Raw genomic sequence first — 26686 nt, forward strand, 5'->3', positions numbered from 1 at the left:
GGCCTGGGAAGACCTCGCCGGGGCGGGCAGGGACCCGTGCGGCCGCCCGCACCCGCAGCGCTCCGCGCCCCTGCGCCAGAGGACCCGGCGACCCCGCCCGCCCCGCGCGCTTTCCCGCGAGCGACGTCCCAGGGCGCCTCGAACGCCCGCCGCGTCCCGGGCCCCCTCCACGGCGACAGCGCGACAGGACCTCCCGGGGCGCCCCTGGGCCCGGAGGGGCCTCGCCGTCCCCTCCCTCCCGCGCCGCACGAGCGGCGACACGGTCCCCGACGGCAGGCGCGGACCGGGACGTCTGCCCGCGCCCGGCTCTGCCCGAGGCCCCCCGGCCCCGCCGTCGGGCGCAGGCGCTCACCCGCTGTAGTGCGCCTTCAGGCGGACGCGGCAGCCGCTCCCGTCCATCTTGGGGCCGGTCCTGCTGGGCATGGCGAGCTCCGCCGGCCGCCGTCAGCGCCGCGCCCCGGGCACTCGGGCCATGGCGCGGGGACCCAGCGGCCGGCCGGGGCGCCAGGTGGGGCCGGCGGCGGAACGCGGAAGGGCGCGCGCGGCGCCGGGACCCAGGGCACGCGCGTGGGGCCGGCCAACTCCGCGGAACTTGGGTGGCGGGCCGGGCGGGACGGGGGCACGGCCGGCGGGGACGCGCGAGGGGCGCGCACGGAATCCCGGCGTCAGGCCCGGGGGTGGCGCGCGGGGGGGCACCGAACATGGCCGACCCGGGGCCCAGCGGGCGGCCAATCGGCGGGACGGGCGGTCCCGGGGCGGGGGCGGTGGCACCTGCGGCCAATGAGGGCGAGGCGGGGCCGCTACCTGGGCCAATCCCCGGGGGTCCCCGCGGCGGCGACCCAATGGCTCCGCGCGGGGCGGACTACCTGTCGGGCGGGGCGCGGCCCACCTGCGGCCAATGGAGGCGCGCGCGGCCCGGCTCTGCCCGGCAACCGGAGGCGGTGCGCGGTCGGCCCGGAGCGCTGACCCCTCGGGGAGGTGGGCTCCGGGCACCGCGCTTCCCAGGTGGGGCCCCTGCGCTGCAGCGCCCCGGGAACCCGTTGGAAATGCAAGCCACCTCGGGTGCCCCAGACCGGACGCACGGAATCGAAACTCCAGCGGTCTGTGCAGGTGCGCGCGATCCGAGAGCCGCTGGTCTAGGGGACCGTGGGAAAGGGTCGCCGGTGACTTGAGGGATGGGAGCAGAGAACCCAGCCAACGTCGCGGGGACGGTCCGGCTCAGCTGGTTCCCAACCCCAGCTGCTCTCCTCTCCTCGCGGAATCCGAGATCCTGTTGCACGGAAGTCTTGTCTACAGTAGCTGGCGGTTCCCTCTGCTCCAGATCACTCCTCGGCCCGGACAAGGACACTGCATTTACCCACGTCGCCCGTGACCTTCATTTCTGAATCCCCAGCCTCGTGGGTCTTAATAACCCTGCGGGACTTGATCTGGACAGCCTCGTCTGGACACTCTCCAGGGCCCTCCGGGGCCGCATCCGGGTTGCATCCCCAGGGCCCAAATCTGCGTTTGCAGGACCTCACGTGGGCACCCCAGCTCAAGTCGGCACTCCCCTCGTCCTCCCCTTCCCCACACCACCCATATGGCAACTTCTGACCCAGGACTCCAGGCCTGGCCAAGGCTTCACACCCCACTTGGACAATCAGAGGGGCTTCCAGCACTCCCCACCCTCTCATTCCCTGGACACTTCCTGGCACCTCCTGGGAACCAGGCCCTGGGGTGAGCCTGGAGAACCGAGTGGACAGTCATGGTCATGGAATTCGTGTTCTTCCTAGAGATGGACCCAGAGAAACCTGTTGAAAACCTACCTTTCACCCACCTAAGAAGTTGTCGGCTGTCCCCACCTGTCCGTTTCTCTGCTCCTCTTTACAACAAAACGGCCAGGAGTCTGAAGTCCTCATCCCTGCTCCATCTCCCGCTACTTTCTCCTGAGCACCCCCCCCACACACACACAGACACTTGCCCTGTCATCATCAACTCCTGTGTTTTGAATACAATGGTGAGTGCTTAGACTTATTCTTGATTGACCCTTGGCAGTTGCCTGGCCCCTCCTAGAAGCTCTTACCCTAGGGTTCTGCTCTCTGCCTTCCCCCCTGTTCCCCCCTGCTCTCCCCTGCATCTCCCTCTGCTGCTTCCTCCTGGTCCCACTCTTTTTTTTTTTTTTTAAGATTTTATTTATTTATTTGACAGACAGAGATCACAAGTAGGCAGAGAGAGAGGGAGGAGGAAGCAGGCTCCCCGCTGAGCAGAGAGCCTGATGCGGGGCTCGATCCCAGGACCCTGAGATCATGACCTGAGCCGAAGGCAGAGGCTTTAACCCACTGAGCCACCCAGGTGCCCCCTCCCTCCCACCCCTGCGTCTCATTTCCACTTAGGGCTCCAAACACCAACCTGAGGCAAGTCGCTCCCCCGAACCCCTGCTGAGCCCGACCCCACCACCACACACTCACACACACACACGTGCACGCATACGCACACTCTCTCACCCTCGCAGATCTTGCTCAGTTCAAAAACCTCCTTTCCCCCTTACACCCCACACGCCTCCATCTGCAAATCCTGGCAGCGTCACCGGCCACATATTTCCAATTCCTGCCACATCCCACCACCTCCGTCGCTACCCCTGGTCCAAGCCCAATGCAGCAGCCTCCAATTGCCTTAAAAACATAAGTCGGTCCATGTCCATCAATCTGGTGTTTAAAACCCCCAGTGATTCCCACTGTTCTCAGGAAAAGTCCATAAGCCCTACAGGATCTGGGGCCGCATTCCCTTCATCTCCCACCATCCTCATCCTGCCTCACTCCCCTCCAGATATCTGTCCACTTTGCTTCCCCTTGCCTCGGGGCCTTTGCACATGCTGGCATCCCTCTCCCAGAAGCACCTTTGCCCAGACCCACACTTCCTTTGAGTCTCCACTTAATGTCCCTGATGCCCGGTTACTCCCCCGCCGCACCCTGTGGGCGATTCCTCTACAGCCCCGGCGTGGGCACAGAGAGCACTGTGGCTATCAGTTGGGCACGAAGGGGATGGGGTACAAGGGTTTGCCACGCCAGGGGAGCAGCATGGGGCCCATGGGGCTGAGCAGGAATCTGCCACAGGAGCAGCATCAAGGTGGCAAGTGTGTGTGGGATGCACCTGTCCCTGCGCCAGGCCCCTCAAGCAGCCCATGGCGGGCACTGTGGCCTTGTGCCCTTGAGCGTCCAGAACCCAGCCTGGCACATGGCCTCAGGCAGTCCTGACAGGAGGTCCTGACGGGAGGAGAAGAACAAGGTTGCATCTCAGTGGACACAGACCATCTCCGAAAGGAGGGGGATCCTCTGATACCCCACAGCATCTCAGTGGACACAGACCATCTCCGAAAGGAGGGGGATCCTCTGATACCCCACAGCATCTCCCTGGCATTCTGATTTCCTGCCTGAAAGGCAGGGCAGGAAGCAGCAAGTCCAGGTATGGATGCCCACCACCCGCTGTCGGCAGGATGGGCCGGCGTCTGTCCATCTCTCTGCATCCCCATTTCTCTGATGTCCCCCACCAGACACAACAGCCAAGTCGGGCCCCAGAGCCCTTTCTAACCAGGGAAGCCCTTGCAGGGGTGGGAGCCTCGAGGGCCCCTGTGCTCTTGTGGGGACTGACCTCACTTGTGAGCTAGCTGGCACGTGGAACCTCTGTCCCGGAAGCCGGTGCTGGCAGCGTCTGGAACTGCAGCACCCCCATCCCGGGGAGGGAAGACAGTGGGGGGGGGGGGGGGGCGGGGCCGAGCCTGAAGGGTTTGAGCAGGGTTTGAGGGCCAGGTGGGGGAAGGCTCTGTTCTCCATGAGGGTTGGGGGGGAGAGGCCTATTCCAGGAGGAGGGCCAGGGGAAGGGTCTACCCCGAGTCTCTTACGCATCCTGTCCCAGGCCCGGGTGAGGGCATATGCATCAGGTGCTGTGACCAGAAAACTTACCTGTGGCCCCCCGGGACGTGGAGGACTTTGGCTTTTGCATCCTCCCCCCAAAACAGCTCTGCAAAATGATGGGTCCCCCCGCCACCAGGCCTGTGGACAGTCTCCAGAGGGTGGACGGCCTCCTGCACTCCCCCCCACCTTAGGGCCTCAAGAGTAGAGGGCGTGGTCCAGACCGGCCAGCAGGCGGCCCCGCAGGCAGCCAAGCCCTGGCGACAGGCACAGGTGTTTGTCCGCAGATTTTCCAGCCACTCCCCACTCCACACGTGACAGGGGTTGGGACCCAGTCAGCGTAGGTCCCTGCTGTGTCCCCACGGTGTCTGGGTGTCTGGCACATCGTGGAAGGAATGAGGGAGGGAATGAGTAGGCAGACACCCCTCAGATATGCCAATCCAGGCGCTGCGCTGAGGGGCCCCAGACAGGACTTCTGCCTCCCCAGTCTGCCACGTGAGGGGACAGGGGAGGGGGAAGGGCGGGGGGGGTGGACTTGGTCGCCCAAGGACAGACCTGCCAAAGTCCCTGGGGCTGAGGACAGGTCCCTTCCAGCTCTCAGCAGCTTCTGTTTCCCAGCCCTCCCTGCCAGCGCCTCATAGGCCTTCATAATGACACGTAGTATTTCCAAAATGAAAAAAACGCAAAGGTGTTGGCTTTCAAAAAGGGATTATTAAAGTGATAGAGCCTTGCTGTAAGTCTGCAACGTCACAGCAGGGGGTCAGGAGCGACCTCAGCAGCCCTGCCTCCCTCCTCTCCCGACAAACCCCACAGGGAGGTCATCCCTCCCTTGTCACCTGGAGCCCCAGAGCGGCGCTGGTTGGGGAGGAGGGTGGCCAGGCCCCACCTAGCTTGGCCTGTGATTTTCCCCCACGAATGTTCTTTATGAGGACACTTTCAAATGACGTCCAGATGCTTTAGGGGTGGGGTGAAAGCCAGGTGGAGTTTAAGCTTCGTGAGCCTCATCAGACACAAGCAAAGGCCTTGGCGGGGGTCCCTCCCGAAAAGCCCTCCCTGCAGAACCCCACCCGGGGGCTGCCTCCCTCATCAGACCCCACGGACCGCATTAGTGTCCCCTTGGGACTGTCTAGAAGGAGGTGGTTACCGGGGCCTCCCGGCCGGCATGAGACCACCCCAGGCAGTGAGGACCACCCCAGGCTCCGGAAGCCCAGGGCGTGTGCTCCCACACAGCTGGGAGGGGAAGGGCAGCAGGTGTTTCCTTTCTTTGTCATAGAGGACGGGATTTGGAAAAACTGGTTCAAGAGACAACATTCCCCTCACTCGCCGATTAATGTGTTCAGCGGGTGCTGAGCACGGGCCTGCTGGATGCCGAGACTGGGGCGGACTCTGTCATGGAAAGCGCACACCGGTGGGGAGATGGGCGCTCGTCACTGGTCACACAGGTGTGGCAGCTTGTAGGGAGAGCCGGGTCTGACCAGGTCCCCGCGAGAGAGCCTGGTGATGGGATGGGGATGTGTGCTGCGAGGCAGGAGAGCAAGACAGGCAGGCTGGGTGGCTCCTGCACAGGCTCTGTGGCCCCAGGGGGCAGGGGTGTCTGGAGGGGTCAGGGCGAGGCCGCAGAAGCTGCTGGAACAGACCCCAGGGGGCCTCTGGCGCCGCGTTAGGAAGGGAGAGGAGCCAGCGACCCGGCCGGGAGCTTCCAGAAAAGGTCGCTCGGTTCGCGGGCCGAGGTCCCGCCCAGAAGGAGAGGGAGAGCAACGTCTCCATCTCCGCGTGCGTCCGGCCGTGTTGCGTGACGACCCTCCCGTGCGTCTGTGTCGCGTGTGCGTGTGTCGGAGGCAGCGGTGCCATCCACGTGCCGCGAGCTCTTTGTCCCCATCTGCGCCAGTTCACCATGGCCTGTGAGCCGCGGTGGCGCTGCCGCAGGGCGAGCGTGCGGGGTCCTCGCTCCGGGGGCCGACGCGTGCATCACCGCGCGGGCCTCTGCACCGCCTCCCGCGTGCGCGCAGTGCCGCGCTGGCCCAGCAGAGGGCGCCGGAGGGCCGCGGCCGGGAGCCCCGGTGGGCGGCGCTGTGGGCGGGGGGTATGGGGCGGCCCCGCCCCCGCCCCGCCCCGCCTCGGACGCGGCGGGACCCCAGCGGGCTGAGGCGTCCGCTCGGGCCCCCGCAGTCCCGGTCCGCGGCGAGGTCGTCGGTTAGAGCACCGGGTCCCCGCCCAGAATCCCGGCCCGGCGCGCGGGGTCTGCTGCGCCTGCGCGCGCCCGTGGGGCTCCTCCGTGGGGTCCCCGCGTGTGCGCGTGCGTGTGCGTTTGTGTGCGTGCGCGCGTGTGTGATTGTGCGCGTGCGTGTGTTTGTGCGCGTGCGTGTGTGCGCGTGCGCGCCCTGGCGCGGGGCTGGCGGCGGGAGCAGCTCAGAACCTCCCGGGCCCGCGGTCGCCCCGCCCCTCGCACGAGCGGGGGCCCCGAGGCACCCGCACTCCCAGAGTCTCCCCCTGCCCCTGGGAGGACCCCTAGGACGTGGTATCATGGGCCCCTTCCCCGAAAGAGGACACCGAGGGTCTGGGTGGCCCCCTGCTTCGTCGGGGTCGCAGGACCCGCCAGGTGCAGGGCCAGGACGGCCGCCTCCCCCCGCTGGGTGTGTCCCCGGGGCGCAGCCCTTCTCCTCCGGGCCGGACCAGCGGGGCCGGGGCCCTGAGGAGGGAAAGGCCCTTCCCCTCCTGGAACACGCGTCTGTCCCGCTTTCAGTCCCCGCAGCTGCCCGGGACTATATTTAAAACCCGGAGCGAGCCATAGACGCGTCTGAGGAGGCAGCACCCAAAACCACGGTCACCATGGCAATGCCACCCGTGGGGGCTGCCTGCGGGCGCTATTTTAGCCACAGGAAAACAGCAGTTAAGTAGAAGCATCACAGGGAGACAGGGACAGAGCAAGACAGGCCCCCAGCGGCTGGGCTGAACCCTTGTCTGCAGACGGGGGCCTGTCCACTGCCGCGGGTGTCGGGGACGCACTGGGCATGGTGCCTCCACCGCACGGAGCCCCCCCTCCACAGTCTCCTTTGCCTTCTACTCAAAGACTGAGATTGGGGCCTCAGTGGGCCCCAGAGCCTGGTATTGTGTATACACTGCCCCAGGGTCAGGCTTCCAGACCCAGGTGGAATCCAGTCACCCTGCCCTGGGAAGGGACTGGGAGGAGGGGCAGCCGGGACCACCTTCGAGAAAGCAAGGTGACTACAAGCCCCCAAGCCTTTGGGTCTCATCATTCCACTTCTGGAAATCCGCCGTGAAGAACAAAGTGGATACACAAACACCTGCGCATCCCAGAAAACATCTGCGCGTCCCCGACGTGGGTCCTGAGAGCTGCAGGACCGAGCGTGGGAGGTGAGACGGCCGGCTGCAGAGTGGAGTCCGCAGTGACCTTTGAGAGCTAATTTTGCACACAGACACATGCACGCTTGGGCTCATGCTCACTCGGGCCAGGCAGGAGTGGCTCTGCTGGGACAGAAGGAGGCCGGACCCCTGCCGGTGGTCCGGGCGAACCAGCAGATGGCCCGGCAGCCTGGCTGTGCGCAGGCACTGTCCTGTTGGAAAGCACCCCAGCATCCCCAAGCTGGGAAAAGATTCCCTGAGACCTTGTCACCCACAGCTAGCAGCCTCCCGTGGGCGGGGCCCAGGCAGCCATCCCCAGAGGTGACATGCAGCCCTCGCTGACCCCTGACACCCTGCCAACCCCAGCGACCCTTCCCCGGGCAGGACAAACTGCTCTCAGGACAAACTCCGCCACCTGGGGGAAGGGCTGTGGCTTTGTGAGAAGCGGCACCAGACAGGCGTCCCCAGCAGGTCCCCTGGTGCCTCAGCACCCCTGTCCACCTCCTCGCCTCAGCACCTCTGGGGAGCCCCAAGATCTGTGTCTTCAAGGCTGATCTGAGGGGACCAGCCTCCAGGTGCAGCCGCCCAGCGGGCCTGACTGCTCCTGGGACTGCTGGTGGTCGGCAGCCGCTCCAGGGTCGGGTCTGGGGGTGTCCTCGGCAGGGAGGGAAACGTAGGGCGTCCCGGCACAGGATGTGAAGCCTGTGGCCACCCCATCCGATGCTTGTGCGCCTGGGCCCACCGGGGAGGGGCCATCCCGACGGGCCTGGAAGGAGGGGCCGCCAGGTGTTTGAAAATGGAGTGCGACATGCAGGGGTGAGGCCCTTTTGGGGTGGAACCTGGCAGCCTGGCTGAGGAGGGCAGCACGGGACACGGGGAAGCGGCCCGCTCGCTGGGCTGCAGGTTCTTCGCCTGTGAGTGGGGGATGACCCGGGAGGGCAGGGTCCCGACTCGGCTCTCGGGAAAGGGCAAGAAGTTTCTGTCCTGTCGTGGCCCTTCCAGGGTAGCCTGGGGCAGCTCTCGGCCCCTCCCGTGGAGACTCAGCCGGGGAAGTTTCACCTCAGAAGCTCCCTCACCTGGAGGGGAGAGCGTGTGGCTTCTGTGCCTTTTCCTCCTCCTTCTCTGGTCTTTCTCACAAGCCCTGTGCACACGGCAGCAGGAAAACAAACAACTAAACTTCTCACCTGAAACGACCTTCTAGGCTCTGTCCCGTCTCCGTCATCTCTATGGACGCGCCTCCCTCCAGAGACGTGTCTGGGAGCCGTGGGAAGGGACCGGTGCAAACTCACGGTGGTGGCCTGAAGGGGTCCTGAGACCCTCGCTGGGCCGGCCTGTGCTTGCAAGGCGAGAGTAGCCAGCTCTGACCGGGGCGTCCTGTCTGCAGCCACGGCAGAGGAACTTCCTGGGACGGTGATCCCCTCCGCTGCGCAGAAGCTGTCGGACGGCCGGAGAGTCCTGGGTCAGAGACAAAGGACTTACTGCTCCGGCACAGAGTGGTGCGAAGGTCGCTGAGCCTGCCCCCGCCTGCCTGCCCCCGCGTCCCACAGGAGAACACGGGGGACCCGGGCGGGCACTGCACATGCAGCGGGTTCCAGGTCAGGAATCGAACTCTGAGCTCAGAGAACCCAGAAATTCCATAATGGACAGGAAAAACCCTGCCCTTTCTTGGACGAGAGAGAATTCCAAACTGTTCGTTCAACAAACTCCTAGAAGAGACGTCCGCAACGAAAGGCAGTTGGCATCTTGCCAGTAAGGACGTGCGGAAACAGAGAAACTCGTGGAAAACTGCGTCCCGGTGGGAATCTGGAATGCTGCTTCCTCACCTGGCAGGGCCCCGCAGGCTGCCCAGAAGAGTCGCTTCCAAGCCTCCGCCTGGTCGTACTCGGCCCAGGTGGAGCTCCAGGCTCTGTGCTAGGGTCACCCCCCAGCCTCGGGGCTTCCGGGGCAGGCACCCCAGAGGCTCCGGAGAGCAGGCTGCAAACCCTGCCTGGCCTGTCCCCCGTCTGACCCCACCATGCCCCCTTCCGAACTTTGCTGAGTTCAGGAGCCGCAGGGGGCAGGAGGGCCCTTGACGAATGCCCGAACGTCCGTGCTCTGCGCGCAGCATTCCGTGCCCCCCTGGTAAAGCAGCTGTCTGAAAAATCAAAGCGCCAGTCACAGTGTTTACCAGATTCCACCGTGTGAAGTCACTGAACCTGGAGCTGGGTGTGCCCAGAGCCCCGTGAGCCTGCGGGCGCCCCTTCCTCCTCCCCCCTGTACGCCTGCTTCCTGCAGCTCCCCATGGCCAGGAGACCTAAGCTTTCCCCACTTCTCAGGATCGGTCCTCCTCCTCCCCGCCCACCCCCAGGACAGCCGACCTTGGGGCCTGCACTACACCACACTGAGGAGAAAATCTGAGTCTCCTAGAATTGCCCTTCCTGCGTCCACTGGGAGCTGAAACAGTTTAGGAAATTTCCAAGGCCCAGCCAGGGTTGTGAGACTGTGTTCTGGCTGCAAACCCTATTTTGAATATCTAAACCCAAATACTGACTGTGGCCTTCTTTTTGCATTTCTTCTTTAACAAGGCTAATCCCCAGCCCAACCAGGCAGGGGGTGCCCCGGGCCAGCACAGCACAGCGAGTGGTGGGAGCCGCCAGGCACCGGCCAGGCACCGTTGTAAGCGCTTCTTATCACTGACAGGGCCAGCTCAGTCCCGCAGAAGAGGATGTGGGGGTCCTGGGCTGGGGAGTAGTTTGCCCGAGCTTAAGCAGACCAAGCAGTCAGTTCAGAGCCCACACTGGAGCAACCGTATGGCAGGACTTCTCGGCCAGGCGGAGTCGTGCTCGGAAGGGCGGGAGAGGGCAGCGCGCAGGGATCACCGCTCCCATGGCTGCATCTCTCACACTGAAATCCCCAGCTTCTCGGTCCCAGACGCTGCCAGGGCTCCGGGCCATGTCCCTGGCCTCGCCTCTAATTTCAGAGCAGCAGGGTGGGCCGTCCCCAAGCACACAGGCAGTGTCTTATCTCCAAAGCTCTCCTCGTCCCCATCTCTGTTCTGCCCCAGGACCCTCTCTGACCTGCTCGGCCGCCTGAAAGGGTGGGAAGTGACTCTCCCTGCGGACAAGCGTCAAGCACTGGGGCATGGGAATCGATCCTTGGAAGTTGGTTCCCTGTGGGTCTTCAGGGATCTCCGGGGGGAGCAGACAATACACCTGTCCGTCCACTGTCCGTGTGAGCAGCTCCCAGCACCCAGCCAGTTCAGGAACATGGGGTCCATGGCCTTTTCCTCCTTGCCGTCGCTCCCTGCTGGCACACGGCTGCCTCCTGGGCCCCTTTGCAGGGGGCCACAGGCACGGAAGTGCACTGGGCGAGAGTGTGGGGTTGGCTCACTCGCTAGATGATGGCAAGGGCACCTGCGGGGGAAAAGTGGGGTGCTGGCCAGCTTGCAGAGCCTTCGCCGTGGGGGACGGAGAACCAGTGTGGCCTCCTCCGGGCATCTAAGGAAGCCTGGCTGCCTCCACCAGAGGGCGGACGTTTGGACCGTTAGGCTGAAGGCACAGTCATAAGTGAGGAGATCCCAGCCATGAGTGAGGGGTGGCCTTGACCTGTCCCCTGTGCTCAGAACGTGTACGGCCTGAGGCCGGGTTTGGGGTCATTGCAAGCAAGTTCACCTGGGAATCTTGTCCTCCCATTCCATGTGCCGTTCGTTCGTGGAGGGAGGTTTGCCTTGTCTGGAGTCCCAGGAAAGACCTCATCCGAGGCAGAGACCTTGGAAAGTGACTCCTGCTGTGTTCGTTCCCGTCGCTGCTGTAACACGTGACCACAGACCGCGGGGCTTAGGCCACAGGACTTCACCGTGTCCCAGGCTGGAGGCCCGGAGTCAGAGCTCGGTGCCAGCAGGCGGGTCTTCCGGCAGGCGACAGGGGCCATCTGCTCCTTGCCTCTCTCCAGCTGCCGGGGTGCTGGCCCTCCTCGGGGCTCCTACGTACATCCCACGTCTGCCTTTGTCTTCACACGGCCTTCTCTGGGTCCCCGCATACGGGACGCCGGGGCTGGATGTAGGCCCCACACCCTCACACCGTATGCCCTCACCTTAATCTCCGTCTTACTCACGTCAACGAGACCCTGTGTCCAAACAGCATCACGCTCACAGGTCTCGGGGATGAGGACTTCACAAACCTTTCAAGCCTTATACTTGTCCGTCTCAGAATCCGCCCCCTTCCTCCCAGCATCCAGACAAACCGTGGGGCCCAAGCTCGGTCTGAGAGGGAATGCCAAGGACCACAGGGGAGGGAAGAGCCCCCACGCCCGGAGGGACAGCGCTCCTGGCTGATCCGAGCCGGCGGGAACCTGAGGTCGAGCCCCAAGCGGGTCTGAAGACGGCTGGACGGGGGCGTGGCATGACGGCGGCACAGAGGAGGGTTTGTGGATACGGGGGCGTTTACGTCTAACAGCATTAACAGGCCAGCCCTAACCCCCTCGGGGAGCCTGCCTGGGGCTGGGAGGCGGTGGTGCCTGCGACTCCGAAACGGGTTTGGAAGAGTACGCGGCACGGGCTAACGGGGCGGGGGCATGCGGGCCGCGGGGACCACCAGCTCCCTGGGTCCTGAGGGGGGCCTGGAAGATGCGCCTTTCACGGAAGCTACAGGAAAGGGTGCGGGCATCGTCGAGAAGGTCAGCGGCAGCCGATCGCCTGGCCAGTGTTGACAAGAGGAAAGCCACCACGGGAGCTGCAGCAGGAGACGGAGTCATCACGGCCACGGGGGGCCATTATGCTGATGGGAAGAGGGTCCGGGAGGAACCAGGCGCCCGTGGGAATCTGTGGACCGTGGTGGCCCTGGGCGGACGGACGAGCAGCAGACTAGGGCTCTCGGCATGTGGGAGCGGCACGACCGAGTGCTGGAGCGCGGAAGGCTCATGTCAGTGGCCACCGCAGGAAACACGAGCCTATTCTGCCATCCAGACCCCTGTCGTGCACGAGAGGCTTGGTCCCCCCCGGAGGGGCTCTACGTGACCACACGTGCGTCCGTGATAGGGGTTCCCCCAGCATTTTCCTGCTGCCATCCATGGGGACTCACTCTGGACAAAGGACACCCAAAGTTTTTTGTTTGTTTTTGTTTTTAAAGATTTTATTTATTTATTTGTCAGAGAGAGAACACAAGCAGGGGGAGTGGCAGGCAGAGCAGGCAGAGGGAGAAGCAGGCTCCCAGCAGAGCAAGGAGCCCGATGTGGGACTCAATCCCAGGACCCCGGGATCATGACCTGAGTCTAAGGCAGATGCTCCACCGACTGAGCCCCCCAGGCGAGGACGCCCACAGTTTTGAAGCACTTTTGGGTACAGAGTCTGAGTTGATGATGATGCCAAGAGAATGTCAAAACTGGCCCCCAGGTAGCACAAAGGCTTAGAGAGGTCAAGGGTAAACGGGGTCCTGGCCCACGTTCCCCGCAGTCAGTTCAGCGGGTCTGTGGACACGTTTGGGGTCATTCCCCGTCCCCATGTTCCTCTCGGGTGGATTTATTTGACGTCAGGGTCCGCTGGTGTTGCCCTGTCCCGTGATGGAGAACAGCCGGCCACAGCCGGAAGCTGCCCTCATCCACCCGCAAAGAGACTGACTCAGAAGGACACTGCCTTCCCTGGGGACGCACCTCAAGGTTGTCAAGGCCAACCTCAAAGACAAGGAACTCGGGAGTGGAGACCCTTCACGCTCCAGGTCAGTCTGCTGATGCGGACCACAGGGCCAGGCTGGGCACCAGCTTTCCTGTCTCTAGCGGTCGGAAGTCCAGCGGGGCTTGAGGGGCCTGTGGTGGGCTCCACCAAACCCCTGTCAGAAGATGTGTAGAAGCGCCCCTGGGATTCGGTAGCAAGGCCACACCCGAGAACCATTTGCCCCAAGATGAGACCGTGACCACGGCACCTGGCCACGGGACCTGGAGCAGAGGCACACGCAGAGCGGCCCGCCATGGGCATTGCTGAGTGGGCACAGTCCACGGGCACAGACGGTGGAAAGACATCACCTGGCTTAGGATCAAGAGAGCCTCGAGGGTCAAAAAGTTGCATAAAAAGTGGCCCAGGTAGATCGGGTCGGCGATCCCGTGGCTTCAATGCCTCCCCCTCCTCTGGACTCTGTGACCTCGTGTGGGACTGGGGTCCCGAGAGCCACATGACAGAGGGGAAGCCACGTCGGCCCGGGCTCATGGATGCACCGGTCTGATACGTCGGGTCAGGTGACCGCGGACTGCTGCGCCTCCTGCCCACCTGAGTGCCCGTCGGGAGCGCTGGCGAGTGGAAATCCTCCGGCAGCCGGAAACCCGAGTGGAATGCTTGCCTTTCAGTTCTGCGGGGTTCACCTCTCGGGGCATCCACAGCCGTGGCCCACAGTGGGTTACCGCAGCCACACGCGGTCCGGCGAGGGCCAGGCGACCGAGGCTCAGCCCTCAGGACCAGGCTGTCGGTCACTGAGCCGGGCAGCTACCGAAGGAAGCCGAGGCGCTGGGCAGGGACGGACGGGGGCGGTGGGGGACAGCATGACTCTCGGGAGCACCTGCGGCCGTGGGCACAGACTCTGGCCTCTCGTGCTCAGCTGTCGTTGGTGGCGCTGTGACAACCACCACCTCGGAGAACTAGCGACGTCCTGAGCAGACGCGAGCGCGGCCGGGAGGACTCCCCGCTGCCGTGGTGCCGGTGCCACGGCCCCTCTCGAACTTTCCACGGTGCCGCGGGGCTGCCGGCGGCTCGCAGGCAGGTGGCCCTGGGGTGGCAGTGGGTGACACATGCCCCAGCCCGTGACTCCTCAAGCGGACGGTACAGAGGTGTGCCGCACACGCTGGGCAGAGGCTCCCCAGTGGGACTGGGACCTGAGAGCCCCAGGGGTAAAGCACCTTGTCAGCTTTTCCTGCCTCTGGGACACCCCCATGCTGGCTTAAACCGTGTTTCCCCCCCAAATCCATGCCAACGGTCCTTAGTTGGAAATAAGGTCTATGCGGAGCCTGCCCCAGCCCTCCGGACTTGGGCAGGAGCCGTCCCAGCTCTCAGGGAAGCATCTCAGAGTCTGCATTGGCAACGTACGTCCCAGCCTCTGCCAGAGACAGACAACGCAGCCACCAGCCCCCAAAACTGTCCCTGCTGCAGCGAGGCACATCCGGAGACAGTCCCCCCGCCCCCCGCCGGTCCGGATGCCTCTGACACAGGAACATTTCCCCAAGCCCCGCTCAGCTGCAAACCTCGACCCGCCCCAGCCGTCAGTCTGCCCGTCTCATCACCACCGGAATAGAACTCCGCGTTGAAAAAGCACCAGCCCTTCCCGTCCCTCTCTCCTGGCCCTGTAAACATGTGGGCAGAAATAGAAGCCTGCAGGCTGGAGGGAGTGATCGCTGGCTGCGGAATCCGGCGAAGGCTCCTGCCCGGGTGGGCCTCGCCGCGTGGGTGCCCGAGGCAGGCACAAAGGCCGGCTTTAAATAGCTCCTTGTGGGTTATGTGCAGCAGAAAGAGGGCAGCCGGCAAGCCGCAGGGGAGGTGAGGACGGGCGTGCATGGAGGGGGGCAGGGCCCTGCACCTAGGTGAGCGCAGCGGCTCCCTGAACCTTGAACCTACCTGCACAACCCCTGCAGGCCGAGGGGTGGAGCCTACCCCACCTGGCCCTCCTCGGTACAACGCAGGACCTGGGACAGGACCCGGCTACCTCCGGGACTGGGGGGTTGGGGGCGGGGTGGGCAGCCCTGAGCCCGGCCTGGTAGCTTCCTTCTGGGGCTTGAACACCCTGCCCCAGGCAGTGCTCCAGGCGGCAAAGAGGAGGGGCAGGGACCCTGCATGGTGTCATGCAAGGTCGTCGACAAGGTGCCGAGGGGGACAAGGGAGAAAGGGGCCGCTGCCCTTGGGCATCACTGTCCTTGTTTACGGAGTTGGCCAGGCTTGGCGCCCCCACCACTCCTTGCTGTCCTGAGGTGGCCCGGATCCCCAGCTGAGCCACATCCCACTCGGCTGCTCGGCGGCCACCTGCTCTCCGCCCGCCCCCAGGTCCACTCCATTTGCCGCTTCTGGTCACACTGGGTCCTGGAGGACTTGATCCTTGGCCAGTCCCACCCCCTGGGATGACTCTACCAAGCTCTGCAGCCCAGTCCTTGACAGCGACGGACCAGTGGCAGCCTCGTACCAGGAAGGGGCCTTGGAGCTAGAGAAGGAGCTGGAGCTGGAGAGGGGAGCTGGAGGGAGGGGGAGGGGAGCTGGAGGGAGGGGGAGGGGAGCTGGAAGGCCGTAGGCTGGTTGGGGTTTGCCCAGATGAGCCAACGCCCTTCTTTGCCCTTGACGTGGGGGGTCTTTTGGGAGGCAGCGACCCTGCAGGGCTGTGCTGGACACTCACGGGTCCATCTGCCAACTAAGCCCTTTGGGACTAGGCACCGCACCCTCTAGCATCCTGTGCCGAGGCCTCGAGACGCTGCAGACCCCTGGGCAGACGGTGTGTCAGAGGCAGGTGGCAGGACCGCCTGATTCACGCGTAGTCACCGTTGTGCTCCCCTTGAGGCGGCTTGGGGGGCCCACCCGGAGGGGTGCCACGGGGCCAGCTGGGCAGCTGCCTGGCTGCCACCTTGACCACAGCACGGCATGCCCGTGGCTGACCTCGGCCACGGGAGCCGGCCATCCCAGCTCCGCAGCAAGCACGGCTCCTCCCCCTGCCGACTTCCGTTGTGAAGTCACGCTCGTGTTGGTGGCACGGAAAGTCTGGACGCCCTTACTCGGATCTCCAATGACCAGCAACCCCGTCACCCAGCTGCAACCTAGTCACCCCGCGTGCACGGCGGCAGCAGAGATGGGGAGCTGAGTGGTGTTTGCGGGGACTCAATGGCCTCCCTTCGCCCGTCACCACGTCCCAGAAGACAGCACAGTGACTCCCCGGCCGCGGGGCCAAGAGATCAAGGTGACCCGTGACCGACCCCTCGACCCTCTCCAGGTCCCCGCACCTCTGCCCCTCCCGCCAGTGCCCAAGGACGTGGCCACATGGCTTGCCTGGGGGACACAGCTCCAAGTCCCTCGGTCCGGAGCCCAGGGAGCCCACAGCTAGAGGACGGCTCTCTGGTCCGCCAGGTCGCGGCCGCAGCTCCACCCAGCGACAGGGAACACAGCCCCCAGCCAAAGGCTTCGTTTTATTTCATGCTGGGACCGAAGGCCCCCGGATGCCCTTCTCCACCGTCTCACCCAGAAAGGAGCCCGCCCATTCCCAGCCTCCCATGACCTGGTCCCAGGCCCACAGAGCAAATGCCTAGAATCGGGACGGTTTTTTGAATCCAATGCAGAGTTCCTCCAGGGCCCTGGGCCTGTGTGGCTCAGCCCCGGGTCGGGCTGGGTCTGCTGTCCAGGAGGAGCCCAGCCAGGGGTCCGCAGGAAGGGTGCATGGGAGAGCCCCAGGGTGGTCTTCCAGGAGCCGGTGGGGACAGAGTCTGGGGTCCTCAGGGAGGCCAAGGCTCTCCTCTCGTTTTATGCTGCCTTCGAAACAGGCAGAGCGGGCAGACCAACCCAAGAGCCCATCTCCCAGCGGCTGCGGGCTCCAGGGCAGGCGAGGCGCCCCTCCAGCCTCACATGGTGTAGGCCGCCCAGTAGAGGACGTTGACGGCCACGAAGGCCGCGGGGAACACCACGCGGGCATAGATGTCGATGGTGTCGGCATCAATGGGCTTGAAGAGTGCACGGAGGCCTCCCCGGCCCCCCGCGCGGCCTGCCCCCTGCTTCTTGGCCTCTCCGGTCTCCATCTCCACACACCTGTAGGAGCCCATGAGGTTCCCAGGCCCACGGCAGTGCCGGCGGGACACGGCCAGCTCCTGGGCACCGGCGGCTGACAGGGAGAGGAGCACGATGGCGTTCTTCACGTCCATCTGCACGGCGGCGCGGGGCGGGGTAGGAGACAGGGCTGAGACAAGGGCAGCCTCCCCACACCAGGACCCCAGCCTGGGCCAGTGCCCAAGTGCCCCCGCGTCCGGCAGCAGGACGGGTCAGAGTCTGGACCTGCTCTCGTGCGCCGGGGGCTGCAAGTGACCTCCCCAGAGCAGTGGGCAGAGGGTCCCGAGCAGGTCCCAGGACAAGGGGCCCAGGCAAAGCTGCCCCTCCGTGTTGGGGCTAGAGGGTGTGCGGACTGGGGGCCACTGGGAGCTGGTGGGGGAGGCTGTCCTCGACCCTGAACAGGAGGGAGCCGGCAGGTCAGCCTCACCTCTGCTTTCTGCTCCTTGACCTTGACCTTGGCCTTCTGCTTCTTCCGGTAGTCGGCGTTGAAGTGGGCGAAGGCGTACTCCACCAGCGCGGCGAACACGAAGACGTAGCAGATCCAGAAGTACACGTCCAGAGCCTTGATGGCCGAGGCCCGCGGGAGGGAGGAGCGGGCGCTGACCATCAGCGTGGTCATGGTCAGCACCGTGGTAATACCTGCTTGGGAGGGGCGGTGACGGCGCTGTGCCCCGCCATCTGCCCGCACCCGCACCCCGGCCCAGGTGCAGGTCAGGCTCCTCTGACTGGACCTGGCCCAGCCAGCCCTGGGCCCAGGACAGCTGGAACATGGGGCTGGGAGGCGAGACCTGGGCTCGTGGCTGGCGGGGCGGGGGTCCTATTTCCGGGCTCCTGCCCTCCGGCCTGCTCCCTCCGAGGCAGGGTCAGGGCCCCGTACCTAGAGACACCCTGGCCGGCACTGCCGCCTGGCTGATCCAGAAGGAGACCCAGGACATGGCGACGAGGAGGACGGACGGCATGTAGGACTGGATGATGTAGACGCCGCGGTTCCTCCGGAGGCGGAAATGCAGGCTGAGCCGGGGGAACTGGCCGGCTGTCGGGGAAACACCCCGGGTTGAGACCCGCCTCACACACGCGGTGACCCTCGGACGGAGAGGCCCCTGCGAGCCCCAGACTCTGGCCTTCGCCACCTCCCCCACACAGCCTGATGGGTCAGGGGTCTCCCCTGCCCAGGCTCTAGTCCTGGAGGGAGGCTGGCTCCCTGCAGGACCACCCAGAGGAAGGAGAGGAGATGGGTTCCGGGGCCACACTGGCCCAGGCTCCTACCCCAGCCATGTGGGCATCCCAGCTATCCTGGCCCTCCTTGAGGCACAGCCAAACGAAAGGAGAGGGCCAGCTGGGCTCCCTGGCACCAGCGACCGGGTGACAGGAGCTGGGAAGGGGCAGGAAGGACCAGAAGACAAAGCAGCCCCAGGAGGCGTGGCCCCTGTCGCCCTGGCCCCTCATGTTCCCCAAGCCCCAGGGGCTGCCTGCCTGCAGAAAACAGCAAAGTCCGGAGGAACAAGGCCGAGAAAACCTGACCCCCGTCCACACTGTGGTGTCCAGAGTCCCCGGGTGCAGCCTGTGCCTGTCCGTGGTTTTCCAGGGTCTCCTCGGGGGTCCCGAGAGCCAGCTGCCGGCTCCGGTAGAGGGGCCAGAAACCCGCGAGCCGGCTCATGGGGAGAAGCCGCGAGAAGCCGTGTTACCGGATTTGAAGTTTCTCAGCTCGGTGGCGAAGTGGTAGCTGGTGATGGTGAACTGGGCCAGGTGCAGCTCGTTGAGCCCGTGGATCCGCTCCTGGTTTTCCGACCAGTAGTACACGACGTCCTCGGACGAGTAGCCGTCTGCGGGAGAGCCCCGGCGGGCAGCAGAGCCGGCACCCCCCCCCCCCCCGCCCCCGGCAGCCCAGCAGGGGAGCACATGGGGAGCCCGACGCAGCAGCAACAGGGCACAGCACCAGAAGACCCGGCCAGGGGCGAGAAGGGCTGCGGCCGTGCCCAGCACCCCAGGCAGGCGGACAGGGCCGGTCACCATCGCCGGGTGACCCACAGGGGCTGTCACGCTGGCCGAGTGACACAGATACGAGCCTCGTCTGGGCTCCACACCCGCCTGTCCCAGGCAAGGCCCTGGCCCCTGGGACGAGGGTCCTCTCAGGCCTTCCGGCTCCCTCCCGTCAGCCTCGACTCCACGGGGCCCACCCCAGATGCCTCCCGGTCCCCGAGCCAGGTCAGCCGCAGCGGTCCCTGACGGTGCCAGTGCCCTGCCCGCCCCCCAGCAGGGTCGGGAGCCACGGCGGCCGGAGGGACTCACAGCTCTCCAGGAGCAGCGTGCACTCCTGCTCGTCCATGGGGTACTTGGCCAGGTCCATGTCGCAGGCCACCGTGGACGTGATTCTGCCCAGACAACGTGCTGCTGAGGTCTCCGGGAGGGAGGCCGGCACCGCCGTCCTGCTTCTCCTGCACCCCCACCCGGGGCCCCCCTCCAGCGAGGGCGGCCGAGCGGCCCCTGGGGCTCTGCCGGCGAGACGCTGGCCGCGGGGGGAGTGCGGACCGCTGCGGCCCACGGACAAACACTCATGGCTCTTCCTTCGGGAATGGCAGCTGGGCTCCCTTCACTTCGTTCGTCCTTCCAAAGGCTGGCCTGTTTGGCTAAGCGGCGGGTCGGGGGGGGGGGCGGTGCTCAGAAGACAAGGGCCGCCTGAGCCCCCGACCTGCGCGGAAGGACAGCCTCTGGGCGTGTCCGCCGACCGGGCAGTGTGGGAAGAGGCTGGGGTTGCCAAACGTTCTGACTTTCCAGAAGAATTTAGACTCTTACATAAATCTCCTGGTTGGCAACAATGCTGTTTTTAAAAGGCACGTGTCAGAAGCACGTGTGGAAACAAATGCGTGGACATTCGTGCTCACGGCGGCCCCACCCACGATGGCCGACACGTGGGGGCCCAGGGCTCCTGAACGCGCGAGGGGGCGCCAGGCCACGGAATGCTACTCAGCCACAGAAGGGACAAAACCCTGATGAACGTCACAACACAGGTACCCCAGAAACGCTGCTGAAGGCAGACACAAGAGGACACGTCGCACGTGACTCACTCGACATAGGATGTGCAGAATGGGCAGAAAGCAGGTTCAGGGGGGAGGGGTGAGGGAAGGCTCAGGAGCCCGGGGTCTCCTTTTTGGGGAATGAGACGTTCTGGAATCACACAGAGGTGATGTTTGCACAACACCGCGAATCTACTGAATGCCACGAAGCATTCGCGCAAAGATGGTGAATTTTATGTTATGTGACTCTCACCCCCGCAGAAAAAACAGAAAGGCACCGCGTGGAAAGCTGCACCTGCGGGCTTCCCGCCGCCCCCTCTGCAGCTGCTGTGGGTTCAGCGGTGCTGGTGCCCAGGGGCTCCGGATGCCCCCCCCCCCACTGGCTCCCGGCGGAGCCTCTCGCTGGGACCGGTTCTGGGCTCACCGGATACTGTAAAGGATCACGCCGTCGGGCTGCAGCCGGATGAGCTTATTCTCCACCGTCACGTCGTGGAACCAGGCGGACTTGGCGTTCACAATGAAGGTGTCTGGGAGCCACAGCTTGTCCACGAAGCGGCTGTCCAGCCCCAGAGTCTCGTTGGTGTGGTTGTAGGCCAGCCTGCTGTCTCGCCAGCTCTGGTGCAGAAACACGGTCATGGTGTACTCCTGCATGGGGAGGCAGGGAGGGCCACTGGCCATCAGCCCGGTTCCTGTCCTGGGAGCCCCGGGCAGGGGTGCGGCAGAGGGTGGCCAGTACCTACCATGTTCACCTCCGAGATGTGGTCAATGCTGGCCACCTCGATGGCGAGGGCCACGTTCACAGGGGGCCCTGCAAGGAAGGAGCTGAGGCCAGGCTCTCCGCCCACTGAAAGCCAGGCAGGCGGGATGGGGCTTTGCAGGGAGGACCGTGCTGGCGACGGTCTGCAACGAGATGCTGAGAAGACCCAGCCTCCTCGCTGTCTCCCTGCAGGGCCAGCTGTCGACATCGGACACACTCCTTGGGGGCCGCAGATGCACCCTCAGGGGAGCCGTCCCACAGCCAGCAAGGCTTGCTGCTGGATGCAGGAGTCTACCCATGCCCCCGCCGACCGCGCTTACCTCCGATGCCCGGCCGGAAGTTGCGAGCATAGCCCTCCATCAAGCCATCCAGGTTGGGGAGCCAGGATATCTCCAGGTTCGAGCCAACATAGTCCCCAATATCGTTCATCGCTCTGGAAACAAAGGTTCACTGGTCACAGGCTGGGAGCCAGGGATGGAACCTCGGTCCTTCCTGGGAGATGGCTGTGAAGCCCCTCCAGGCCAGACCTGGCCAGTCCCAGGAACACCGGCCAAAACGGGGAGCCCCAGGAAGGAGCAGGGCCCAAGATTCCTCCACCTGCCCCACCAGCCTCTCTGCTCAGCTGCCTCCTACCCACCCGGCCTTGAGTGAGTGGGCTGGGTCAGGCAGAGTCCCCAGCCTCCCTCCACAACCAGCCCAAGGAGAGTGGCCAGTCCCAGAGTCCCCACCGCCCAATGAATCGCCTCAGAGGGGCTGGCAAGGGCCCATGGTCTTCCTTCCAGCCTCGACGGGTGAGGTGCTCTGCAGGAGGTGGCTTGAGAGAAGAGAAGTGTGACCAGAAAGCTGGTGGGGGTGTTGGCGGGGTTGGATGAGGTCCCAAACCTGACCCAGGGCAAGGCGAAGGGCCCATGGGGACGCTGAAGCCGACCTCCTGCTCTCTGTCCCTTTCCAGGCAGGCGTAGGCCTGGCCCCAGAGACCCCCAGGTTGTCCTGTGCTTCTGAAGCTTAGCCTGATCCCAGAGCAGCTGGGACCGTGCCAAGGGCTGCAAGGGAGTCCCACTGGCAGCCTGTGCTGGTCGTGTTTGTCCCCAGCAGAGCCGTGTCGTGTGGCTGGGACACCCCAGACTGCCAAAGGCTCCCCAGCAGCCCTACCTGCCCGCCCCTACTTGTGCTCACCTGTCCTGGGGTAAACAGCACCGCCCCAAATTAATGTCCACCCAGAACCTCAGAATGGGACCTTATTTGGAAATTGGGCTGTAATTAGTTAAGATGATATCATGCTTGATTAGGGTGACCTTAATCCAAAGAGTGGTGTCCTTACAAGAAGAGAAAGCAGACACACAGGGAGAAAGTCCTGTCACAACAGAGGCAGAGATCAGAGAGACGCAGCCCCGAGCCAAGGGGTGCCACGGACCCCAGGAGGGCCCCAAACTGCCAAGAAGCCCAGGAATGGATTCTCCCTCGGAACCTTCCAGAAGGAGTCAGCCCTGCCCTCACACTTGATCTTGGGCTTCTGGCCTCCAGAGCTGGAAAAGAATAAATGTCCATGGTCTTAAGCACCCGCCCCCCCAGTTTGTGGTCACTTGTTAGAGAAGCCCCAGGAAACTCACACGACCTGCCGCCTGGCCGGAGGACAAGGCCTGTCCAGACTCAGGCGGGAAGAGAGGAGGGCATCTGAGAACGGACTCATGTTACTCTGTAATCACGCTGCACTCTCGGAAGGGGGTTCTAGAACACCTTGTCCCTTGTCTGGAGCTTGCCTGGGACAGCCCTCCTCTGTCTCATCTACGGGCCCTTTGAAGAAGGTTGAATTTGAACCAAGAGCTCCTTAGCGAAAGAAATTCACAAACCCTGACCTACCCCCAGGGACCACCTCGGTCCCTCCAGACAACGACCAGGTCCAGAGCAGGGGCAGGTGATCTGGTAACGAAGTGTAAGAAAGACCTGAGCGAAGTCCTGGCCCCAAGCACAGCATAGTAAACACACAAACGAGGTCGCCCTGAAGATCGGGCAGGAAGGGACTGGAACCGGGTTTTATTTTCCGACCCCAGCTGCCATCTTGCTACAGCGGCCAGCCCGCCAGGAACAAGGCTGTCAGGAGACACCATCCCTCCCTGGCCTCAGCGTGGTGGCCCAGGCAGCAGCACCCTTCCTCGGTCCCAGGCCCATTCGCAGGCGTGAAGGCAGGACCGTGGGGAGGCCCCTGGCCCTGAAGATCGCCTTGAACTGGAAGGATGCCCGTGGACTTCTTAGCCTTTGCCACCCCTAGTGGAGCCTGAAGGGGAAAGGCTCCCCGCCCCATCTCACTTGTCACCTAGGACAGGGGCTGTCATTTTTCCAGCTGTGAAGAGATGACACAGGCCATCCGAGAAGGATGCCCGGCATGCTAGCCTGGGTTGTGGGGCCTTGCTTTCCTCCCATGGTTCAGGTGGGCAGCTAAAGGGGCAGACGGGGTCCACAGGCCACGTGCAGGGAGCTTGGCACAGGGCAAGCTTGTGGAGACTCTGACTGGCCTTGGGCGAGAGGTTCTGTTTCATCTGATGGCCTCGGACCCAACGATGGCCTGGGGAGGGGGTTGCTCCCCTTGTGTCGACAGAGAATCTCGGGGACAGAGGCCAGACCCCCGGGGTGAAGCAGGCCCCATGGAAACACGGGCAGCTTTCACCCAGCTGTCAGGCACCATCAGGCCTCCCTCCCTCGACTGACCCCTGTCACTTGTCTGTGCCCCTGGGGACAAGGACAGGTGGGTGTAGCTGAGCGAGGCAGCGGGTCCTCTTCCCCGAGCACACACAAGCCCGCGGTCCCCAGCAGTTTGCTGTCACGGAAGCACCAGCTGCTCTGACACCTCGGTTACCAAGGCGGGGAGGAAGCCCACACCAGCCGCACGGTGAGCCAGCACCAGAGCTATGGGCAGAGCTCCTCCAGGCTCGCGGAGGCGCCGGTGGCCCAGAGCGGGGCCGGCCGTAGGGTGTGCAGCCGGCAGGCTCGGGCGCCCACTGCACCAGTGGGTCCTCAGGCTCAGGGAAGGCCCAGCTTGGGCCCAACCCACCAGTGCCGCAAGGCACTTTCCTTCTTCTCCCACCAGGAAGCCCAGGATCTGCCCTGAGTCCAGCGGCCAGAGCAGGCACCTCCTGTCCGTCCTCCCACACGGCTCCACTCCGGGTGTGAGGACCAAGCCCGAGGGGAGGGAGGTGCTGTCCTCCTGGCTTCCGGAGCGGAGGGACACAGAAGCTGGGAGAGGAGGCTCCGGACTGCAGCAGGACACTGTCTCAAGGTCGCCACCCAAGGCCCATAAAGCCCAGAGGCTCTCCTCCTGGCCGGGACCTCACTGCGCAGGCGGACACATCCGTTAGCCAAACCCCAAGCCAGATGTGGGTCAAAGTTCAGAATGTTTCTGTTTTTAGAAAGGCGATATAATGCACTTCCGGACTTGGGGTGCGGGGGAGGGTCTGGAGAATTTCCCAGCAGGAAAGTACAAGCAGGCCCCAAAAGTAGGATAAATGAGCCTCATGGAAAAGCGAACAGGCTTTGCTACCAAATGAGCTTTGGTGTCAAACTTGGGCTAAGACTTTGGGATCCGAAGCAGCTGGGATATTTTGGAATCACAGCTGCACGGCTGTGCTGGGCCCACAGCTGGTCCCAGGCCTCTAGGACATACGTCCATGGCCATGCCTCAGTGCTTTGCCCTTCCTGTTACCTTGAAGTGGGAAGAGGGAAAAGGACCGTGGAGCTCCATAAAAGAACAGAGCCCTCCCGAGGACAGGGGTCGCGTCAACGCTGCCTGTGGACTTGGGCACAATGGCCACACTGTGGCCAGACCCAGAGCTTCCTGGCTCTGCCGCCCAAGTCCCAACAAAGAAATTCGGACCACATCTCCCCCCACGTCCCCGATATGTGATGCCTGAGTGTCTATAACCCAAACACAGGCTGATGTTCGACCTTTTCCAGTTTCTAAGGGTCCAGAAGTCTGGAATGCTAGGGGAGGGGGGCTGTCCTTGCTCTGGTTTTCTGCAGCCCTTGCACCAAGATAATCCTCAAAAAGTCCCCTCACAACTCCCGTGGAAGGTGACCGGGATAAATGCATGGGATGCCAGGCTACCTGGGGCCCATTTCAAGTCCCCAGAGAAGAGACAAACCAGAAGGGACCCTACTGGTCCCTGAGGCCAAAGGGAGGAAGCCACAGCCCAGGGGGCCCTTCTTCTTCACCTCTTTCATCCCCCCCTCCCCTGACAGAAATCCTGAGTTGTCCTGGATGTCCCCCACCCCCTCACCTCCCATCGCTATGCAGCCCCCCACCCCAAGCGGGCAGTGGGCTCCTTCCCACCTGCATACTCTGGAATTCAGTGGGTTCCCCTGGAAAGGAGACTCCAGTGTCCTGAGCCGGAACTTTCTGACGACCACCCACAGCCCTCATCGCGTCCACCCCAGCCCTGCGAGCTGCAGCGGAAGCTCGTCTGTGTAGCTCTGCTCCCATGGGAAAAGGAGCAGCCTCCTCCCCCGTGTCCTCAGGATCGCTCCTTCCTGCCTGCCTGCAGCTCGTGCCGAGCCGAGCGCTCAGCCCGCGCCTGGAAGGGCACCAGCCAGCCAGGGACCGGCCAAGTGCCTCTGGCGCGGACGACCCCAGGGAGCCCGGGCTCCCGGGGGGATTGGGAGCGTCTTCCCCGCCCTCGTCCGGCCGAGCGGCGCCGGTTCAGCACCGGGACGGCGGACAGCACCCGGGGGCGCCCGCAGCTGGGGTGGCCGCGGCCCGCGCCCCAAGGGCAGCGGCGCGGTGAGTCCCGAGAGAAGCGCCCGCGGGGGAGACGGGGTGGGGGGAGGAGGGTGCTCGCGGGGAGATGGGGGTGGACACGGGGGGTGAAGACGGGAGTCGACGGGGGCGATGAAGACGGGGGTGGAGGTAGAGAGGCGTGGGGGGTGGGGATGAAGGCCCGAGGGTTCTCCCCACCGAGGGCGACCCCGGGAGCAGCGCGGACCCCGGGAGCAGCGCGGACCCCGGGCCGCTTACCTGGCGCCGCGGGGCTGCTGCGCGCAGAGCAGCAGGAGCGGGGGCAGCAGCCCGGCCAGCGCGTCCATGGCCTCGGCGCTTGGCGCTGGACCGGGGACGGCGCCCAGGTCCCGCCGGTCGCGGGCGCTCGAGAAGTTGCTTCTCCGGCGGCCGCGGCAGCAGCACAGGCTGGGCGGGAGCCGGAGGGCGCGCGGCGCGGGCGCGAGGGCGGACGGAGCGCAGAACCCGGAGTCCGCCCCGCCCCGAACCGGGCCGCCCCCCAGCCGCCCCGCCCGTCCGCCCCCACCTGCCGCCCAGCCCGCCGCACTCCCGAGCCGCGCGGATTCCTCCCCGCCCCCGGGCCTCGCGGAGCGCCCCGCCTCCAGCTCCCGCCCCGCCTAGCCTCCCCGGGGGTCGGGCACTCCCCCTCCGCATCTCCGCTGCTGGGGGGCGACCCAGCCCCGCGACCCGCCTGGTCGCCGCCGCCCGCTGCCCGACCGGGCGCGGCGATCCTCGTCCCCGGGGCTGTCTGTGGGGGACACAGGTCCCGGGCACCTGGTTCAGGCATCTGAGGAGCGCGGCACGGGGCGGGGACTAGCACCCCTGCGGCGTTCACCCGTTCGTAGGAGAGACCCCCCCGCCAGCAGCTCCTTCCAAACCCCTCGCACTTGGGGCAGAGCAGAGCCGGAGCTGTCAAGGGCAGAGCAGCTCTGCCCACCCTGAAAGGCCTGCCTGGGGGAGAGAAGCGAGGTGCGCCATGGGGGTGCTCCCCGCCGCGGTCCTGGCCTCCGGATGCAGTGACTTCCCCGTCTGGCCTGATCTGGCTTTGTCCCACCTGTTGGGTCCCCCCTGCAGGGCACTGCGGATGGCTGGGGGACATCTGCCCTCTGCACCCCACAAAGCTGAGAAAGTCAAGGCCTTGAGCGTTTTCTA

The 26686-nt window shown here is 64.7% G+C and overlaps 2 protein-coding genes across 5 annotated transcripts in view; both read right to left on the bottom strand.

Moving 5' to 3' along the window:
- The window catches only part of PRKCZ (protein kinase C zeta), a 91450-nt gene extending 90879 nt beyond the window's left edge, over positions 1 to 571 (bottom strand). Inside the window, exon 1 of the mRNA XM_046021013.1 lies at positions 353 to 571. Within this exon, the coding sequence (XP_045876969.1) occupies positions 353 to 423 (71 nt within the window). The 5' untranslated portion in view covers positions 424 to 571. The remainder of the gene's footprint in view (positions 1 to 352) is intronic.
- Positions 572 to 16347: 15776 nt separating this feature from the next.
- Positions 16348 to 26008, bottom strand: GABRD (gamma-aminobutyric acid type A receptor subunit delta). 4 transcript variants are annotated; one of them, XM_045979020.1, is made up of 9 exons: positions 25775 to 26008; positions 21090 to 21202; positions 20753 to 20820; positions 20437 to 20657; positions 19288 to 19370; positions 18684 to 18821; positions 17876 to 18031; positions 17426 to 17637; positions 16348 to 17053 (listed from the first exon to the last, which is right to left on the bottom strand). In XM_045979020.1, the coding sequence occupies exons 1-9, from the start codon at positions 25840 to 25842 to the stop codon at positions 16484 to 16486; spliced, it is 1629 nt and encodes a 542-aa protein (XP_045834976.1). In that variant the 5' UTR covers positions 25843 to 26008; the 3' UTR covers positions 16348 to 16483. The 4 variants fall into 4 exon arrangements, with proteins under 4 accessions (XP_045834976.1, XP_045834974.1, XP_045834984.1 ...); XM_045979018.1 differs by lacking the exon at positions 25775 to 26008 and adding an exon at positions 22091 to 22280; XM_045979028.1 differs by having other exon boundaries at positions 16646 to 17093; positions 25775 to 26007.
- Positions 26009 to 26686: the final 678 nt, after the last annotated feature.

The sequence above is a fragment of the Meles meles genome, chromosome 1, assembly GCF_922984935.1.
Source record: "Meles meles chromosome 1, mMelMel3.1 paternal haplotype, whole genome shotgun sequence".
Taxonomy (NCBI): Eukaryota; Metazoa; Chordata; class Mammalia; order Carnivora; family Mustelidae; genus Meles; species Meles meles.

What these genes read in the sequence shown, in the direction of transcription:
- GABRD (XM_045979020.1), bottom strand. Translation starts at nt 25,842, where the DNA reads ATGGACGCGCTGGCCGGGCTGCTGCCCCCGCTCCTGCTGCTCTGCGCG. An exon ending in GTGATCCTTTACAGTATCCG is followed by an intron (nt 19,371 to 20,436) that starts GTGAGCCCAGAA and finishes TTGTCTGGGCAG; the next exon opens with AATCACGTCCACGGTGGCCT. An exon ending in GCTGAGAAACTTCAAATCCG is followed by an intron (nt 18,032 to 18,683) that starts GTAACACGGCTT and finishes TTTCCCCGACAG; the next exon opens with CCGGCCAGTTCCCCCGGCTC.